Source organism: Arachis ipaensis, chromosome B01 (genome assembly GCF_000816755.2).
Source record: "Arachis ipaensis cultivar K30076 chromosome B01, Araip1.1, whole genome shotgun sequence".
In the NCBI taxonomy this organism is placed as follows: Eukaryota; Viridiplantae; Streptophyta; class Magnoliopsida; order Fabales; family Fabaceae; genus Arachis; species Arachis ipaensis.
This window is the reverse complement of record NC_029785.2, coordinates 133,975,006-133,995,324: the sequence shown is the minus strand read 5'-3', so window position 1 is coordinate 133,995,324 and position 20,319 is coordinate 133,975,006. Positions and strand designations below refer to the sequence as shown.

The 20,319-nt window shown below is 33.2% G+C and overlaps 3 protein-coding genes across 3 annotated transcripts; all 3 read left to right on the top strand.

Annotated features, from left to right (window-relative positions):
- LOC107615327 (probable glycosyltransferase At5g20260) lies at positions 840-5,087 on the top strand. The gene is made up of 4 exons (XM_016317410.2): positions 840-1,431; positions 1,602-1,765; positions 2,577-2,931; positions 4,250-5,087. Exons 1-4 carry the CDS (start codon positions 1,159-1,161, stop codon positions 4,925-4,927), a joined length of 1,470 nt encoding a protein of 489 aa, XP_016172896.1. The 5' UTR covers positions 840-1,158; the 3' UTR covers positions 4,928-5,087.
- LOC107615318 (probable LRR receptor-like serine/threonine-protein kinase At4g36180) lies at positions 6,942-10,801 on the top strand. The gene is made up of 4 exons (XM_016317403.2): positions 6,942-7,933; positions 8,037-8,186; positions 8,288-8,434; positions 8,537-10,801. Exons 1-4 carry the CDS (start codon positions 7,546-7,548, stop codon positions 10,702-10,704), a joined length of 2,853 nt encoding a protein of 950 aa, XP_016172889.1. The 5' UTR covers positions 6,942-7,545; the 3' UTR covers positions 10,705-10,801.
- On the top strand, positions 12,342-19,061 carry LOC107640408 (N-alpha-acetyltransferase 35, NatC auxiliary subunit). The gene is made up of 15 exons (XM_016343932.2): positions 12,342-12,687; positions 13,049-13,116; positions 13,386-13,541; positions 14,067-14,234; positions 14,488-14,638; positions 15,116-15,195; positions 15,784-16,053; positions 16,135-16,278; positions 16,712-16,846; positions 16,968-17,066; positions 17,313-17,369; positions 17,611-17,815; positions 18,027-18,214; positions 18,378-18,476; positions 18,636-19,061. Exons 1-15 carry the CDS (start codon positions 12,528-12,530, stop codon positions 18,873-18,875), a joined length of 2,220 nt encoding a protein of 739 aa, XP_016199418.1. The 5' UTR covers positions 12,342-12,527; the 3' UTR covers positions 18,876-19,061.

Below are 20,319 nucleotides of genomic sequence, written 5' to 3'. Positions count from 1 at the left end.
AATAATAAATTGAATTAGATTTATATGTATATATTGCATTAGTAATATAAATAGAATAAGGTTAATTTAATTTACATGTATTTCGTATAAATCAAGTTAAATTAATTCGAATTACATAAAAATATAAATAGGACAAGCGTGCAATTAAATTCGAATTACATAAGAATATATTATCATTTTGAGCCTCATTCATTCTATTCCGATAAATTACCCTAAATCATAAATAAAATTCATCAGAATTAAAATGCTACATGCATTATTATTGCTGTAAACACGCGCGTATGGCTGCTTAGTGACTTATAAACCCGATTAATTAGGATTTGCTATTTCCTCCGATCCAACTCTAACAATATATTGAAGGTGAGTTTGGTTATGCAAAATTCACAAACATTCATAGCCCTTCAAATAATAAGTTTAGTTTAATCCAAAATAATTAAATATAAAGTAGTAATAATAATAATAATAATAATAATAATAATAATAATAATACTTGTTTCCCCGGCGTTTCCCAAATTGGTAAGTTATGAATCCTAATTGACAACTGTTGTTACCCCAAAGAATGAAATCACTGACCATTAATATGTTTGCAAAACTGCCATATATGTATATGGAGCGCATTTATACCACCAAAAAACATTGTATTCCACTATAACAACATTTTATCTATGTAGCATTCTAATTAAGCTAGCTATTGCAGGTTCATGTCTAAATCATAATTACACCATTACACCTAATAAGTGTGTATATGAGAGTGGTAATTGGCTCCATCCTCCATATATAGTTAGTGCGCTTGCTCTATGGTTCAAGAAAAGTTTCATGAATTCCATGACCAACTATTATGAACCAACCACAACAAATGAATCTATCTTCTCTCTAGTTACCTTACTGTTTGGTCAACTTCTCTATAACATTTTAATTATTTTTTCCTCCACAATCACCCCTCATGCTATGTCTATGTCCATCTTCTTCCCATCCCTTATAGCTTCTTCCTTTTGTACTAATTAACATAGCTTATAGCTTATAGATATATAGCTACAACTACTACACATACATACATACATATATACATACATATTGATTATTAATTAGCTCACATATAAAACTAAATCACAATTTGTGTGAGAACAATAATAATAGATAGATAGAGAATAGATAGCCATGGCATCATCATCACCATCAACCTTGCTAACAACAAATTCAAGGTTGGTATTCAGTGTAACGATGATGTTCATCATTCTCTTCTTCTTGGCCATATGTGCGTATAATAGTCGAGTTGAATTAGGTCTCCTTTTGCCTCTCAAAACTACTCTTCATTCCAAACATGCTCCTAATAATGTGCTACAACAACAACAACAACATAGTATTCCACCATTGATGCCACCTTCATCCCCTAGTCATGATGTTTCTCATGATTCCACTAGTGGAATAATAGTACGTGTGTATTTTTTTTCTTATCTCTCTTTTCATTTTTTAACAATAATTATGTTTGAATATAAAAAATATCAGCATAATTTTATTATTTTCTTCATTGTGATTATTTGGGAGAATTTAATTATTTTGACTGAAAATATTAATTAATCGTGGTGTATAATAATATATAGCGGAAGAAAAGGAATAATAATAGTTTGGTGAGAATTGAAAAAGATTTGGCTGAAGCAAGAGGAGCAATTCTGAGAGCGATACGGATGCGGAAGTTCACATCGGAGAAGGAAGAGAATTTTGTCCCCATTGGACCCGTTTACAGAAACCCTTATGCTTTTCATCAGTTAAGTAACCATATCACTCATCACTATTATACCATTTTAATTTACTATCTCTTTATGGATAATACTCACATGATAATATTTTTATATGAAAATGACATTATAAATTTTTAAATCATCTAATAGTTTACAATGCTATATTAATGTAAAAATATCATCATAAAAATATTCACCTCTTTTTATAATATGATGATATGATATAAGTTATTATCATAAAAATATTCACCTCTGTATGTTGATGTATGTAACATTATATATATTGAGAAAACAATATTTTGAACTAAAAGCTTTCCACAAAAAACAATCTGAAACTTTTCTAGCTAACCACACTTTCATCTGCCCACGCAATTTGTTTATTTATTTACTTTTTGGTATGAACATTAGCACAATTTAAAGAACATCAATAATATTCACTCGCATTATTCCATTTGCTCCCTTTCTATCCCTTGGAGCTATATATATATATATGGGAATATGATTAGGTCACACGTTTACCTCTGAAGTATGATCATCTAGATCTTGAACCGAAAGGAAATATATAAATATAAATTCATAATAAAAGGTAATCAATCATAAACGTTAATTTTTTTTTTTTTTGGGGGGGCATGTTATGAAATTTAGATTTCACATATACTCTATCAATTATGATTAAGTATACGGCATGGCGAGATACGTGTTTCTTTCTTTAAAAAAAATAAATGAATAAAATCTAAAATTTTAATGATTGAGACATTTTAAAAAATATTGTTATATATTGGTATTAATTGATATTTTTATTTTGTTTTGAAATTTTGCGTTGATTTTTACCTTCAGGAGTCACTTAGAGATGGTGAAGAGATTCAAAGTGTGGACTTACAGAGAAGGAGAACCACCATTCTTCCATGAATGGCCCATGAAAGACATCTACGGGATTGAGGGACAGTTGATGTCCGAATTAGAAAATGATTCAAGCCCATTCTGGGCCCATAGCCCAGAGGAGGCCCACGCGTTCATGATGCCCGTAAGCGTGGCGGAGATCGTACATTATCTTTACCGTCCTCTGGTGAGCTACTCTCGCGGCCCACTGATGAGAGTCGTCATTGATTACACCCAGACCATAGTCCGCAAACACCCTTACTGGAATAGGACCAACGGCGCTGACCATTTCATAGCCTCTTGCCATGACTGGGTACTTATTTTTACTCCGAGTTAAGTTTCAAAATAGTTTTTAAATACGCCGTATATTAAATTAGTTTTTAAAATTATAATTGTATTAATTATATTTTTAAAATTAGTAAAAATGCACCAAATTAATTCATATTTGCACTTGACAAAAAAATTGATAGATTAATATGGAGCACTTTTACTAATTTTAAAAATATAATTGATGTAATTAAGATTTCAAAAAATATTTTAGTGCACATGACTAATCTCAATAATCATTTGAGTTAAACTCCTTTTTTAAGCTCACAAGTAATTAGTAATTTAATTGGAAAAGTATAAGTAGACAATAAAAATACTATGCTGGAGATGATATGGAGAGTCTTTATGTTGTATTTTTTTAGGTGTTGATCGTCTAGTTGTCTTTAAGTTTGCTCCACTCTATTGTGTTGAGCTCCTTTATTTCAAAAAAAAAATATTAAACAATGTGAACAATGAATATGTTGGATGTTCAATTCAATAGGTATGCAGATGATTATGTTCATTATTTTTAATTAGATGGTTACTTCTTTTGATTCGATTTACTCATGCACATTTAACAATAGTTGAATGTTCAATTCATTAGGTGTGCAGATGATTATCCTAATGTTAAGGTTTATGAGGTAATTTAGGAGTGGAGTGTTTTTTATTTTATTGGATCAATTTTAAAGTCTATTGTTTACATTGTTTACAAAAGTCATTGTTTACCTAACAAAATCGTTAATAATTTTGATGGCTACTCACATAAAAAATATATTTTCTGATAAAGATGATAGTTAATATATTAAATTATTTAATATTTTTAACTATTTTTCATAAAAATATGTTCATGTGCATAATTACCAACAGCTCTGTGTATTTCATAGTCAAATTCAGCAACAAGATATAAATTCCCTATTGATTCATGCATAGTTTCCTACTACTTTTCTATTGATTCATTGACATGCCGAATCAACTTATTTATTATTATTTGTCATTTAACATTTTATAAATTTTACTTAAATCAGATATATAATCATTCAATAATTAATGTGAATCTAGAAGTGAGTTAAGCCCATACGTAAATTAGTTTAAGATCAATTGACTCTGTTGAAGCCTTTATGAATTAAACTTATGTAACATTCTGCATCATGATACAAAATTCCTTGGTGTGACGAGATGATAGTAGATGTCCACAAGAATTAAGTCCATGATAGCATCTTAACTGATTCAAATTATGCAAGCAACAATTTTATGTTTTCAACATAAAAACTGTACTATGATACAGAAATTGGAATGAATGCATGCATGTGTGTTGATTGTTGCAGGCACCAGAAATCTCAAGAAAGAAATTAGGGAAAAAGTTATTCAAGAACATAATAAGAGTTCTATGCAATGCTAACAACTCAGAAGAATTCAATCCCAGCAAAGATGTCTCAATTCCCGAAATCAAAGTGCCTTACCACCTTTCCCAACTGCACCCAATAAACAACCACCACCACGGCCATAACCACAAAACAATACTCGCTTTCTTCGCCGGAGGGTCTCACGGTAGCATAAGGAAGAAGCTTCTAGATCACTGGAAGGACAAAGACAAAGAGGTCCAAGTCCACGAGTACCTTCCACGTGGCGCTGACTACAAGGCTCTCATGGGACAGAGCATGTTCTGTCTCTGTCCGAGTGGCTACGAAGTTGCAAGTCCTAGAATCGTGGAGTCCATTAACGCAGGGTGTGTTCCTGTGATTGTTTCGGATTACTATGAGCTTCCGTTCAGTGATGTTCTTGACTGGAGCAAGTTCTCGCTGCATGTTCCATCGGAGAAGATAGCTGAGATCAAGAACATATTGAAAGGTGTGTCGTACAAGAAGTACTCCAAGATGCAAAGGAGGGTGTTACAAGTGCAGACACATTTTCAGTTGAATCGACCGGCTAAGCCGTTCGATGTGTTGCATATGATTCTTCACTCTATATGGCTCAGAAGGCTCAACATCAGGCTAGCCAATTGAGATGAACATTGTGTACACTGTATACTTCACCTTAGTAGCCCAATAAGATTACTTGAGTTTCAGGTTGAATGTAAGACTTTTACATGTGAGCCACTCACATAAAAGACGTTTAAACTGTATTATTTCTGTTATAATTAGATTATACAAATTGATTTGACCAAAAAAATCAATGAACTATAAACTTTGAAAAACCTAAATCTTAATCCCTTGACGGCCTAGAGAGAAGAGAAGAGTTAGAATTTAGAGTTCATAAAAAAAAATTACTAATATATAAAAAGAGTGAGTTCATAAAATAAAATTAATAATATATAATAAGAGTATTTTGTCATTTTCTATAATAAGAATATTGTAGTCATTTTTTATAAAAAAAAAATTAATTTAGATTGGTTCAAAATTTAGTTCATCAATTTTTTTATCAAATTAATTTGTCTAATTTAATTTTGACAAAAATAATACAATTTAATCAATTATATATATTGAATTTTAATTACTAAAAAATATTTTAAAAAAAAGACGCGAAGTTTGAATCTCTTTTTTTTATCAGTTTAAATTTTTTAAAAATATTACTTTATACAGTAATATCACAGTTTCTATTACCGAAAGAAAATTTCATCATAAAAGAAATAAAAGGAGAAAGAACACCTATATAATATTTATGTAAACTCAAAAAGAAATTATTTAAGAGAGTATATTAAAGATATAATTATTTATGTATGGGTCTATAATTGTTAATGATTGAGTTATTTGTTCAAATTTGAACTAATTTCAGTTTATTTGTATACTAATTGAGGATCATTTTTTTTACTAAAGATAGGGAGACTCGAACCCGCGACCTCTTAAATGAGTATGGGGAGACTATGCAATTTGAGATATAACTCATTGGTAATTGAAGATCATTTGATGCTTCTGATAAGTATTGACTAATTTTTTTATTTCTTAAGTAATTTCGGTTCATTTATTAATTTAATTGAGATTCATTTGGATCTAGAAATGAATTTGATGTGTTTTAGTTGATGATTGAATTTTTGTACTGCTTGTTTAAATATAAACTAATTGAATGGAATGGAGTGGAATCTAATACAATTGAATAAAATGATAATGAATAATTTCATTCTTCATCGCTAAAAAATTTGGTCAGTGAACCTCAATTAAGACAAACACATCGAAGTTATTTCTAAATTCAAATGGATCTCAAATAAACTAAGAAATGAACCAAAATTATTTAAGGAATAAAAAATTTAGTCAATACTTATCAGCAGTATCAAGTGAACCTCAATTAACATACAAATGAATGGAAATTAGTTTAGTTTTGAACAAGTAATAAAAAAGACTAAATAATCAACAAAAACACGTACAATTTATTTCTGGATTCAAATGAACCTCAATTAAACTAAGAAATAAACCGAAATTACTTACAGCCTGTTTGGACACCTTTAAATGATGGAATTAGAATTCAATTCCATAGTTTGGAACAACTAACTCATTTAATGAGATAGAATTGAATTCTATTGTTTGGAATGACTTGTTGATGAATTACATTATTTTTCTAAGACATTTTTACCCCTCAATAAATATTAAGTATAATTTAGATAGGGGTATTTTTGATATTGCATAGTTTAAGTGAGATTTAGGTGAGAATTGATTTTGAAATCAGACCAAAGTAGGTCTGATTTGTAAACGGGGTAAAATGAGAATTGAAATTATCACCGGAATTCAACTTCATGCTTTTTTCTATTCCAAAGCAAGGAATAGAATTCAATTCATCTATGATTTCAAATCAGATGCATTCCAAACAGGCTAAGGAATAAAAAATTTAGTAAGCTTATCAACATCATCAAGTGAATCTAAATTAATTTAAAAATGAACCGAAATTAGTTCAATTTTGATCAAGCAATAAAAGAAACTCAATCATCAACAAAAACCCATGGAATTCATTTGTGCATCCAAATGAACCTCAGTTAAAAGCAAGAAAAGAAAAACGCAACAACAATAAAAGAAACACGCGAAGAAGAAGAAAGAAGAAAGCGAAAAAGAAGAAGAAATGCGAAGACGGAGAAAGAGAAAAGCTAAAAAGAAGAAGGAAGAACAAAGAACGCAAAGACAAAGACGAAGAAGAATATGTTTTGCGTTATTGAAACGCGCGTGTGTATATGCTAGTATGATGAGAGTAATTTTTGTTGAATTTGAGACAATTTGGTTGGATTTAGTTGCCAAAAACACTTAGATGTGTAGCTGAACTGATATCGCACATCAATTTAATTTTCCTAGTGTTTTTTCCCGATGTTTCTAGAGCATGACAAGGCGTATCTATCGTACAGGAAGGGGGTAGAATTAGGGCAGTTACGTGTGTGGTACCAAACAATGGAATGTGAGCAGTTCCATTGATTTCAAAGTTTCAGAACAAATAAAATATCATCCACGTTCCACTTTCACAGGGCAATGACCCACTGTGCTAGTCAAAAGTCAAGACTCAAGTCTAGCCATGAATATTTAGTCTTCCCCACTTTTAATTTGGACAAAGATAAGTAACAACTAACAGCACATCCATCAATAGCAACTATATACAAATTTAAAGTAAGGTTTAAACTTTAAACTAGTAGATTAATTATATCCGAAGCATGGATCTTTGTATAACATTATTGTTGAGGTGGGCTTTGGGACTAGTGGTTTGCATGATGGTTGTTATGGTGAATGATAGGAATATAGGACATGCATGCAGTGAGGGAGAAAGGATTGCACTTTTGAAGTTAAAAGATGCTATCAATGATCCTAATGGAACTGCCTTACCTACTTGGGATAGCCACAACAACAATGATTGCTGTGATTGGGAGAGGGTCATATGTGACAACACCACCACAAACCCAAGGCCAGTAGTAACACAACTTGTTCTTGATAAGATAAGAGATGTTGAACTCGCTAATAATGCATATTGGTCCTTAAATGCTTCTTATCTGCTTCCCTTCTCTGAACTTCAAGTGTTAGACTTGTCCTGGAACTATTTGACAGGTATTATTTGTATATACCTATGATATGATTGTATTGAATTTGGTTATGGTCTTATGGCTGGTTTTTTTCTTCATATTTGTAACTTTCAATAGCTCTGGGGCAGGTGTAAATGGTGTTATCAGATTAAACAACTTGCAAGTTCTTAGTTTAAAGGGGAACCCTTTAACTCAAGTTCCATCTTTGGATGAATTGCCAGTGGTTCAGATGTTAGATCTATCTTTCACAGGTCTCACCAATTTTCATTTTCTGCAAGGTAACACTTGGAGAAAGATTGCATTTATTGTATGGTTTGATAATTTCTTGTGAATCTTTTGGATACTCAAAAGTGTGTTTTTTTTTTTGGCCTGATTAAAGAAATTTCTACTTTAAGCAAGTTGGAGGTCCTAGATCTTGGGAATAATTTACTCTCTGGAAGCCTACCAGGATCAATTGGAAACATTACATCTTTGCAAGCTCTCTCTCTTTCTATGAATAATTTAGTTGGCTCTTTACCAACTCAAGGTGAGTTTTATTCACATATATAATTTAACTTTTAAGAACTCTTGCTATTAGTCTTAACCATGCACAAAATTACTGCAAGATCACAAATTTCCCTTTATGCAGGAGGCTTATGTAAGCTCAAGAATCTTCAGCACCTGGACCTTAGCCACAACCAGTTTGTAGGACAGATTCCACTATGTTTTAGCAACCTAACATCTCTCCATGTATTTGATGTTGCACATAATCAGTTTCAAGGAGTTTTCCCTTCTTTGTTCATGTCTAGTCTCAAATCACTATCATATGTTTCTCTATCTAATAACTATTTCCGAGGCTCCTTTAGCTTCAGTTCACTTGCCAATCACTCTAACCTTGAAGTCTTTGATCTGTTTAGCTACAATTCTCAATTGAAGGTTGAAACTGAGAATCCTCCTTTCATCCCTTTGTTTCAATTAAAGGTCTTGCGCTTATCGAATTGCACGCTCAATGAACACACCAAGGGCATTCCTAGCTTTCTTTTATACCAAAATGACTTAAGAGTGATTGATCTTAGCTATGACAGCATCATAGGAAGGTTCCCCCACTTGATACTGATAAATAACACAAGACTAGAAGTTCTTGATCTTGGTAACAATTTCTTGACTGGACCCCTTGAGCTCAATTGTACTTCAAGATATCAAGATATGAATACTTTGGATATTTCACACAATCCTATCAAAAGCGAAATTCCCAGTTGTGTTGGCACCATCTTTCAGAATTTAAGAGTCTTGAACATGTCCAAATCTGAATTGCATGGTGTCATTCCAGCTTCAATGGGACATATGGCCCTGCTTATGATATTAGATTTGTCATCAAACAGTTTGTCTGGCCTATTGCCGGCTGAGTTCTTGGAAGGTGTGAAGTCATTGGAGTTTCTGAAGTTATCTAAGAATAACCTGTTTGGTCCAATATTGTCTTCTAAAGCCGAGTTAGGCCAATTGCGTGTTTTGCGCCTGGACAATAATCGCTTCACCGGAGAGATCTCAGATGTGTTCATGAATAGTTCTCTGCTAAGAGTACTAGACATGAGCTACAATCATCTCAATGGAGAGCTACCAGGTTGGATTGGAAGCTTTCAACAATTGAGTTCTCTACTGTTGTCCCAGAATAATTTGCAGGGTGTCATACCTCAAGAACTTTGCAAACTAAACAGGCTTACATATTTAGACCTGTCTAAGAACAATTTCAATGGAACTTTGCCAAGTTGTTTTGACATGTCAAAGTTGAGGTACTTACATCTGCAGGGAAATCAGTTCTCAGGACCCATTCCCAATGCTTTGGCCAACTCTTCCTTGCTATTGACATTGGACTTGATGAACAACAAATTCTCAGGTGAAATTCCAAGTTGGATTGGCACTTTTTCAAACTTGAGAATTCTCCTTCTAAAGGGTAACAACCTTGAAGGTTCCATTCCCACTGTGATGTGTCAACTAAGGCACATAAGCATATTAGACCTTTCACACAATACATTCTCTGGGGAGATACCTTCATGCTTGAATGATGCATCTTCAGGACTCTTGGATCCATTAGACAATATCATATTTGGTGAGTATTTCATAATGTTCCCCATCAAATTCACCAAGTACATATCTGAAAATCTACTTCATGTAGATAATGGCATCGATATCCAAGGTCTCGTCTCGGACGAGGAACAAGAAGTGGAATTCATGTCAAAGAGTAGGTTAGAATCATACAAGGGAAACATATTGTACTATATGTCAGGAATAGACCTCTCTTGTAACATGTTAACAGGTGCAATTCCTCATCAAATTGGAAACCTTAGTAGCATTCATACCTTAAACTTGTCAAATAACCATTTAAGTGGTCCTATCCCAGAAACATTTTCTAACCTCAAGCAAGTAGAAAGCTTGGATCTTTCACATAACAAATTGGTTGGTCACATTCCTTCAAAATTAGTAGAGCTATATAGCTTGTCAATATTCTCTGTGGCTTACAATAATCTGTCTGGAACAACACCGGAGACCAAATACCAGTTTGCAACTTTTGGAGAGAGTAGTTATGAAGGGAACCCTCTTCTTTGTGGACCTCCATTGCAGCATAGTTGTACTTCAATCTCTGGTGGAGAATCGGTAATGCATTCAGATCTTCATGCAGAGGAAAATGAGTTCAGAGACAACTTCATGTGGAGTTTTGCAGCAACTTTTGTTGTTTCATTTTTAGGTGTCATAGTCATTGTATACTTCAACCCTTACTTTGTATCAAGAATCTTTTCATGCATGTATCGTATCATATGAATTTCGCATGCATGCATGCACTGAACTTAACTGCATGAAGATGCACAATCAACTACAATGAGCTATAGCATTCTTATCAAATAATAAATTATTTTCATGTTAGACATCGGTTATCGTTTTGCAATCAGTTGTAGGAGTTTATTAGTCTAATTTCTTTAATAGATGAGACCATCATAATATTTGGGGATAATTAGAGAGAGTCTTTCCCAGAAAAAATAATAATCAAGAGTTTTAAAAAGGATATTCACTCTAAACTAACTAACCAAGTGCATGTGAAAATTAGTAAACTACATATTTTATTTTGGACAAAATATCCATTCTCCTTTTATAGGTAATTTGTAGTTTGATTTTTGGTGACTGAAATAAATTAAACAAAGAAAAACAAAAGAAACAAAACAAGGAACTGCTTAAATAGAGGGACAGTCCCGTTTAAGACTACTCTTAAACTCCTCCCAAGGTGAAAGAAGCTCCACATGCGAAAGTTGTAACTTCATCGCCATCTTTGCCATAGTATCTGCCACCGTGTTTGCATCTCTCATAATCAAACGAAAGTCAACACGCCAATTCCAATGCATGATATCTCTTATTTTGAGCACCAGTGGATCAATAAACCCAAAACCATCTTGAGTAACAAGATTAAATGCTTCCACACAATCCGTCTCACAAATAACATCTCGTTGACCCACATCCCAAGCTAAGAGATATCCTCTCCAAATAGCAAACAATTCTCCTTGAAGAATACTATTACTCTCAATCATTCCCAAACACCCCCTTTGCCAGCTCCCATTACAATCTCTAATAACACAAGCAAAACCAACACTATCACCCGAACCAAAATAACTAGCATCACAATTAATCTTAAAAGTACCAATGGATGGGGGATTCCAAAAACCATTTAGAGTAGAGGGAAGGGACATACGTTGTAATTCAAAAATATTTCTAAGCTCCTTTTCTGAAGTTAATGCTAGACAAATGACTTTTTCCAGAGGCCAAGTTTCATGGGGATTAAAGATGTCGTTATTCCTTGCTCGCCATATCCACCAAAGGCCCGAAAAGAACTTGAACGGGTGCTCTCTGCTATGATACAAGAACCAATTCTTCAAATCCAAAGGATGACAAGGAATATCCAACCTTTGCTTACTTGACTTTTTCTCTCACCTAAATACTCTCTTTTTACTATTTTTCTCCTTCCTAAATAATATTACAATACTCAAGTTTGTATTTGTTTCTTGGTCTATCACTCTACATAAGTGTATATTCAATTAGAAGGTCAATTTTGATTTATAAAAAAAATCTTTAGAACATAGCACATTATTTTCTTATTTTTTGGGTGTATTTTTGTTTCTTATATACTCTTTTGCTATGATGCACGGACACTGACACGGACACGGGACACGACACGACACGGGATACGCCGACACTTGAATTTTAAAATCTTACATGACACGGGAACACGCTTCAAAGTTAAGAGTAAAACTCGAATTCGAGACTTCTAATTTGTATTTAGCATTTTGTTCAATTTTATTAAAAAAGATTTTGAATTTTTTAAAAATAGTCTTAAAATACTATTAGTCAACAAAACCCTTTAATATAAAATTGTATTAACAAATTGTGAATGTGAGAGAAATAGTAAGAATCCTCAAAGTAAATAGAGTAGAGTGGCATTGATGGGATTGATGAGATAGCATAGCATGGTAATGGTATGAATGTATGATACCCTAAACCCTTCGTCAAGCGCACGCTTTTTTCGCTTAGCTGCTTTCTAAAATTCCCAACCAATAAGCTCACACTCTTCTTAATCTGTTTCTTAAATTGATCTTGTGATGAGTGATACCAAGTTTCAAGCTTCGGAAGCTTTTGCTATGGCCTCTAACGATCGCACGGATGGAAACGCCACCGTGCCTCCTCCACGCTCCGCTATTCACTCCGGTGATAACTCTGTTTGGGCTGATGCCTCCCCACTCCTCCATGCCGCATGCCAAGGTACCCTCTTTCTCCTAGCTCGATTTTACACACTCAGTTCTCTGCTGAAGGGTTTTGAATTTTGATTACAGTTCCGCAGCTTCATAAATTTACTCTCTTGCTCCTCTAATGCTGCTACTGCTTACGCTGATCATAGCATAAACGCCCTTCTTTTTATTGTTATTCCAAAGGTTCTATCTAATGAACTAAGCAGAGGGGATGTTGATGTACTGATGTTTTGCAATGATACTTTTCTAGGGGGTAGTCATCAACATTTAGTGATCTGATAGTAGATGATTCTATTCTCTCTCACTTTATAGAAAAACTCTTATAAGAGGAGCATTTTTCGTTCTCTTTAACCAATTTGCCCTGGTGGATACAGATCTTAAAGAGGGAGAGCTCATTCATGGCGATAATTTCAATCTTTATGCTGCCATGTCTGCTTTGGAGGTATTGTTTCGTGTTGCTTAGTACCCTTTCGGTGTGGGGGGGTTTATGTGTCTTTATTTTTATATATCTTAAGCTGCATTTGGCATGATTATCCATTTTCTTGTCAATAATTAAGCTTTTGGAAATTTGATAATCAGTTTCGCTTGTTGCGTAAGAAATATCTAGAGATGCATGGAGAGAAGCCATTTTCCAGAGTTAATGTTCTTGAGTATTTTGTGATTGTATTGTATGCCTGACTTGATTACTTTCTTATTTGCCGTTTGTGTCAGATAATGGATCCAAAGATGGATTCAGGCATTGCTTGTAAATATTACTCTCTCGAGGAGGCCATCGAGGATGGTGCTGCCCCAATTCCTATTAGTGTTGATAAAACTACAGATGTTCGCTGCACAATTGACATCATGGACCATTTACTAGCCTGCGAGGTCTTTTCGATATGTTGCCTTGCTTGTACTTTTCGTATAGTTTACCTTATAATTGTATGGTCTAAGCATGTCTTTGGTTTAGTAGAATGGTCAATTGTCTTCAAGGAGTGAGACGTCTCTCTCTAAAACAAGTATGTAGGTGGGCATAATGCATGCACATTCCACGAAAGGCTGACCAATGTACATCTTCCATTACAAGGGCCAATGCTTTTGAGGTTCTGAATGGTTATAGATATCCTAGTGAGGGTTTTCTCCATTCTCAAAGCTAGGACATTGGCCACTTGGTTAAAGATAATGATATCTATTTTCTCTACTTTATTAGTTTATCAAACTCTGTCTTTGTTCAATAAATGGACTCGCTTTCTTTCCCCTCTAAGGAAATCGTGAAACATTATCAAATAAATAAGAATTTTTAAAGATATTCAAATAGTAGAATTTTTTAGTTCAATATCTTTACTAGTGCTAAATTTATCTAAAAATTATATATTTTCCCATCTTTACCTTAGTTGTCATTTGACATGGCAGGCTACATGGCACAAGGGTCATTCATTGGCACAAACTGTCTATTCGTGCCTCTATCTCCTGCAGACTGAAAGAACATCATCACATGCCCTGTTGCACTCTTACTGTAAAGTCATCCAGGAAACTTGCAAAGAAGTTCTTTCAGTTGTATCGGACGCACGCACACATGAAGTAAAGTATTCCAACAGCTCTATATCTGTCTTTATTATATGTCAACATTTTTTGGGGTTTTGCCGTTTGTCCAAAAAATTTTAGTCTTCCCTGGATTGATCTTATAGTTTTATTGTTTTGGAAGAATGTGATTATTATTGTCTTGCTGTCACTAAATGGAATTGAATGTTAGGGTTCTTTGTTTTTCTATTATGGAATCAGATTCATACATTTTCCCTTTTTGCTATTTATAATTGGGATATTTTTGTGTTAGGAAGAGGATCTTTTTACCATGTCATATGGCCTACCTCTTGGTGGAAACGGAGATGAGAAGTGTTTATCAATGCTAAATGCTGTTGAAGAAACAGTGTCGCGCCAATTACGTGCTTGTAAAGCCTCATCATCCAAAAAAAGAGTTTCAGAAGGTAAATTGAAACCTGAACACTAATTTTGATTTCTTAGTTAATTAGGTATTATAACAGTGACATAAGTTCAAATAGTTTTGCAGAAGGGAATGGTAGTGCCTCTAGGTGGTTATGTCTAGCTGAAATTATTAAACTTTGAAGTTATCACCCTTGATGATTGGTGATATTCTTTTGTTTAAAATTGTACTGAATACCTGTTGTGGCAAGCTCAATGCTCTAGTATAATAATTTTACATATTTGAAATGTGTACAACTTTGTAGTTAAATGGGTGATCATTAAGTTCTGAGTTCAAACATAGGCAATTCCGCTGTTAATTGTTTTCCATTTGCTGCTCATAACATCTGGTGTTGTACTACTGTTATGATCTTTGAACCTTTAACCGTCAAACCCAACATGATTGTGTGGTTGCCTAAACTAAATAAAGGGTATGGCTTATCTTTATGCTTATAATTGAGTTGCGGGCTATTTGGTTGCAGATATAGAGCCCCTTCAAAATAATCCTGATCTGGAAGAAGGCTACTGCAAAGCATTGTTATGTCGATTACGCTTTCGTAAGGTTTTATCCTATGTTTGTTCTCTTTTAAGTTATGTAAATCATGCAGAATCATATAATCATGCTCAGTTTATGTGTTAAGCATAAGTTGTGTCTATTCATTAATAAACATACCTAAATCAATCTACTCATGTCAACAATAGGATGATAAAAATTGTAAAATTAGCATGTAGCTTTTCCACTTTCCTTGATTAGTATAGTTTTTAAGCTCAAACTAGGAACTTGAGGGTGTCCTATTCCAGAGGCCCATATCCACTGTTTGCCATCTGGTTTTTACACTTGGATACTAGTTACTGGAACCTTCTGTACCCTATATACATTAGTGTCTTTTCCCCTTATTTTTGTTTAGTCATGATGGCAGCATGACTTGGAGGTATGAAAGAAATCAAAGAATGACCTCATGTAAACTACCCAAGCCAAAAAATGATTCACCTAATCCTAGAGATTTCCCTTGCAATAATTTTATTATTGTTTAGTATATTTTGCTTCCATCATGTAATAGTTTACCTCTTATTTCAGTTTTGGGTCTCTTTGTTGACAAATCATGTTTTCTTCGTTTAGAGTCTCACCACAATATGAATTATCTTTCAGCACTTTTACCATCTCTTAATATCTATGAGACGGCCCCAAGGAAGAGGTTTAGAGTTGGGAAGAAAGCACATAGCTTCATGCATTGCAGAGATTGATTCCATTCGGAAATCGTCAATGTTTCTTAGAGCTAGGGCTCAGGAAATTTCTGGACAAAATAGAAGCAATACAACTGCATCTGGCAATCAGCCAATTGGCTTTGATGCTAGTATAAACTGTAGATTAGCAGCCCCAACACCACCACGGGCAATTGAAATTCTTTCTTGGGAGAAGGTAAGTGTTTACAGAGTTATTTTTTGTTCCAACAAACAAACATACTTCCTACATTATAATATTTCCATTTATCTTTGCCAGGCTCTTGACTATTTTGTAAAACTTCTTCAAGATTTAGACCATATATGTTCCTATACGTTGGACCCATCATTGGAGGCTGCTTTGCTCTTTGTAGTTAACTTCCAGAAATCTCAACCTGATTTGGTTTCTAGAGCTCATCTTCAGGTGGATCGTCAAGTGCTTTTAGCTATTTTTAGTGAATATTTTTTTGTAAACCAACAATTTAATCGTTTAAATATTTGTCAAATTATCAACTCATACACACAAGAAACTGAAAAAAAAAACTCATACACACAAGGTGGTTGCTATCATTGACCGGCTTACATCTATGAATAAAGTATTAAAGGTTTATTATGCATAGCTAAGTACCAGATTTGTTGTAATACTTCACTCTTGAAAACCTGTTATTGGATGCTAGACACATAAGCTAACACATCAAATCTCCATGCTTCTAAGTAGCATGTTGATACATGTCTTCTTGGTTCGTTAATCCACTTGCCAGTAAAGACATGTTATAAATGCAAATTAATAGAATTTTACTTACCATTATTGTTTTCAACCTTTGCTTCCTAGTTAACCCCTTACAACTCGTTATCAGATTTTGCTCGTCCAAGGAGGGAAACTCTATGGTCGAGAACCTATATTCTCTGTGGTCATTAGAGCCGCTGGATTACCTGAATTCACAAAGAGTCATGTCATTCAGGAAAATGAATTTATGGTGCAACTAGGACAGGTAATGAGTCGTTTGGTATGCTATATGATTGGCAGTCTACAACTCTACATAACTCCTACTCTTTACTTCCTTTTTTTCTTTTTTAAGAATAATTTAAACCTGTGCAATATTATGCATGCAGTTAGTGATAAATTTACTCAAAATTCTTTGTACAAATGCTGCATGGCAAAGGCGTAAGCTAGGTAAAATGTTACAAGACTGGCGTGTCACCTATGTGCAGGTATGCGTTTGCTTCTTTTGCAAAGTATGCTTTGAACTTCCTTTCTTCCTATTTAAACTACTATATGATCTGCTTGTACAATTGAGAGTACTATGAATTTCCTCGTCCTTTCTTCTTTTATTAAAGGGATATGATCTTGCCAATTTATGTAGGTTGAACTATATATGTATATACTATGATTATCACAAATTCATTAAAAGCAAAAATATTGTAATCTAATCTTGCACTCTACTGTCTGCTGTATAGTTGGAGTTAGCTTTCGAAAAGGAGTTTGGAGAAACTTCAAACATCTCTGACAACAAGGTTTGTTTCTTTACCAAATGAAAGAAGTAACTTATAACTTTCCACTTATCTGCATGAAAATGCTGCTCTCTGGAACACCATCACAAACTTTTTAAATGCAATATTAATTATTAAATTCATGTGAAGTGTGAATTTTTCTCATGAGTTACTTAGCATACATGCTTTTTTGTGGAAAAACATGGGTTGATGAATCATTTTATTATGGAATTGTAAACTTTAGCTAATACATGTGTTTTGGCAGCATATAAGCATCACAATATTTCAACAAATTCTTCCCTGGGTTGAAGAGCAAACTTATTGGATAGCTTATCGATTTCTGATTTTAGGATTTGAATTGGAACTTTACTCTGTACATGATTATTGCATGGTATATTGGTATATTTATGCTGTGTTGACTAAGCTTGCGGAGAAGAAACATATTAGGATGGCAATGAGCAGTGGTACAGGTACGTGTGATTGTAATTCATTTCAAAGTTCTTATTTGAGAAAAAAAAAAATTATGTCGTTTAGAGGGATTATTTTATTTTTTGTTTATGCGACAATTGATGACTATCATAACATCATTAAGTTTTAATGTAACTCTGCATTTGTAAAATATTATTACACTAGCTTATGGTGTCTATTACTCAATGTTTACATATGCTTTTTATGTATCAGCTAAAAAGAAGACAAAGAAGAAAAGAGATTATTTGAAAGATGCAAGAACAGATTATCAAATTCCTGCAGCAGTTTTGTTTCTTCAAAGCCAAATATATCTAGCTGAAGGTCTAAGCATGATGCTTGCTGCATTGAGAAATGAGCACAAATTAGTTCCACCACAAAGCCCTTTCAATACTGAACGTGAGGTAAGTTATATGAATTTCTGTTACATTCTTGTCTTCAGCACTAAAATTCTTTGTATCAGCTCTAGGGATTTGCTTTGTTATCTAATATCTAGTATAGCTTAAAGTATTTCACACTACGAGATTTTACTTAAAACCTTATTGACATTGTGAGACTTTTCTCTAGGTATTCATGCAGCAGTTTGAGCTTTTACAAAAAGCTTGCCTTCCTGATCACGTCTCGTATGTGACATTCAAAGAGTCCACTATCCACGCTGACTTCTCTGTATGTATTCTCTTGAAACAATGAGTCTATTTGGTTTGCATTTGCATCATTTTCATATGTCTAACTTCTCCTTATGTATTCTCTTGAAAACAGTCTGAATCTGAGTCTGTTTGGTTTACATTTGCACTATTTTCATATGTTTGATTGTTCCTTCTTCAGACTCAAGTTTTGTCAGATCACTTCAAAGAAGCTCATAGGATTGCAAAAGATGTGAAGAGTAGTTTTGCACATGATGCCGACATGATGGCTGAAATTCGTAGAATTGAGCAAGTTGCAGAACACAACAACATTGCCTTAAATGTCATTAGCAGAGTTGGAGCCCTTGAACCATCTTTGAAAATTTCTTTCACCTTCACTCATCATCCTTTCTTTGCCACGGCCATTGTGAAGAGATCTTAATGGTTGATTCAACCAATTTTGAAGCATGTTGTAGGGTGTTAGGAGCAAATGTTCTCTCTGGCATGAACAGTTGTAATACTATTTTGTTCAAACTGATTTGTGGTTTATATATTAGATTGAAATTGACAAATTGTAATTTTTTTAGAGGAACAAATAATAAAAAAAAAAAGAAGAAAATTACAGAAACTTTTTTGTCTTTATAAAAATAGGATTATTTTTATTCTCTCTTTTGTTTCATCTCTAATCCTTGTTATTATAAGTTTTGGTTTTGATTATTATATGAATATTAATTTATATATATGTATTTAGTTCATACAAAAAATAAAAAGCTTCAATCTTTGGTCCTCATAAATATTCTGAATTTCTTTTTGGCCTTTATAATATCACAACTTAAAATTGAATTTAGAGATAGAATTTAATACTTTTTTTTTTGTTAAAATTTTTAAATATTACTAATTAATTACAAATCAAAAATAATAAATGATACTAATCCTATATCTATAGATAAACCTTGTTTGGATAAACGATAATTGTTTTCTTCTTCTAGTCAGAGGAGACTTGTTAGTCATAGCCACCAATTTTTATGAACCAAATTAACCACGTTCTCACTCTCATTCCATTTTCTTTTCCTTTGACCGTTGAAATTCCAGAAGCATTTATCGTATTATGACTTACGAGAGATAGTTTTATTATTTCGTTTTCTTAAGAATTTTATATTGTCATTTTTCTTTTAAAAAAGTATATATTATGGATGATCATTTATATGTTGTCATAAAAATAAAAATGAAAGGCTATATACAATGCGTGATTACGGTTTTAATTGGCATGGTTAAGATGTGGTGCAAGTTAGTTAAATTGACCATGGTTGTTGACGTGGCTAATTGTTGAGTTGACAAATGAACAACCAAATGCCCCCTTGCATCCAACACATAATAGCTTGCACACCCCACCGACTACATATATTGCATTAAACACAATATTTGTTGCTAATTCGGATTCTTAAACATGCTTGTCTAAATTATTTTGTTTCGGATCTGTTATTCGAGTGATTAAATTAGAAAAGTTATATCATTTTTTCCATCTGCTTCATTTGGTTTGAGTGTCCGGTTAAAATTATTAAATACAACAAAAATATTATTTGGATACCAAAATCAGCCACCAATATATTTGTATATAAATATATGTATAATTTAATTTATTTTCAATATATATTTATATTTTAACATGCACTTTATATTGATGACTAATTTTAGTAGTTGATTTTGATATACACGTAGCATAATCCTAAATACAAAGGATTAGAAACTTAATATTTAAGAATAATGGTAAATTGTACGATAAGCGTACCAATAAAAAAAATGCTATATGTAGCATGTTTTAAACATATAGTGAATGCAATAAGATGTAATATATATTTCATTGAAAAACTTTTAGGACAGTAATT

What these genes read in the sequence shown, in the direction of transcription:
- LOC107615318 (XM_016317403.2), top strand. Translation starts at nt 7,546, where the DNA reads ATGGATCTTTGTATAACATTATTGTTGAGGTGGGCTTTGGGACTAGTG. An exon ending in GTCCTGGAACTATTTGACAG is followed by an intron (nt 7,934 to 8,036) that starts GTATTATTTGTA and finishes GCTCTGGGGCAG; the next exon opens with GTGTAAATGGTGTTATCAGA. An exon ending in CAATTTTCATTTTCTGCAAG is followed by an intron (nt 8,187 to 8,287) that starts GTAACACTTGGA and finishes GCCTGATTAAAG; the next exon opens with AAATTTCTACTTTAAGCAAG.
- LOC107615327 (XM_016317410.2), top strand. Translation starts at nt 1,159, where the DNA reads ATGGCATCATCATCACCATCAACCTTGCTAACAACAAATTCAAGGTTG. An exon ending in AACCCTTATGCTTTTCATCA is followed by an intron (nt 1,766 to 2,576) that starts GTTAAGTAACCA and finishes TTTTACCTTCAG; the next exon opens with GAGTCACTTAGAGATGGTGA. An exon ending in TAGCCTCTTGCCATGACTGG is followed by an intron (nt 2,932 to 4,249) that starts GTACTTATTTTT and finishes TGATTGTTGCAG; the next exon opens with GCACCAGAAATCTCAAGAAA.
- LOC107640408 (XM_016343932.2), top strand. Translation starts at nt 12,528, where the DNA reads ATGAGTGATACCAAGTTTCAAGCTTCGGAAGCTTTTGCTATGGCCTCT. An exon ending in GGCAATGAGCAGTGGTACAG is followed by an intron (nt 17,816 to 18,026) that starts GTACGTGTGATT and finishes TTTATGTATCAG; the next exon opens with CTAAAAAGAAGACAAAGAAG. An exon ending in CTATCCACGCTGACTTCTCT is followed by an intron (nt 18,477 to 18,635) that starts GTATGTATTCTC and finishes TTCCTTCTTCAG; the next exon opens with ACTCAAGTTTTGTCAGATCA.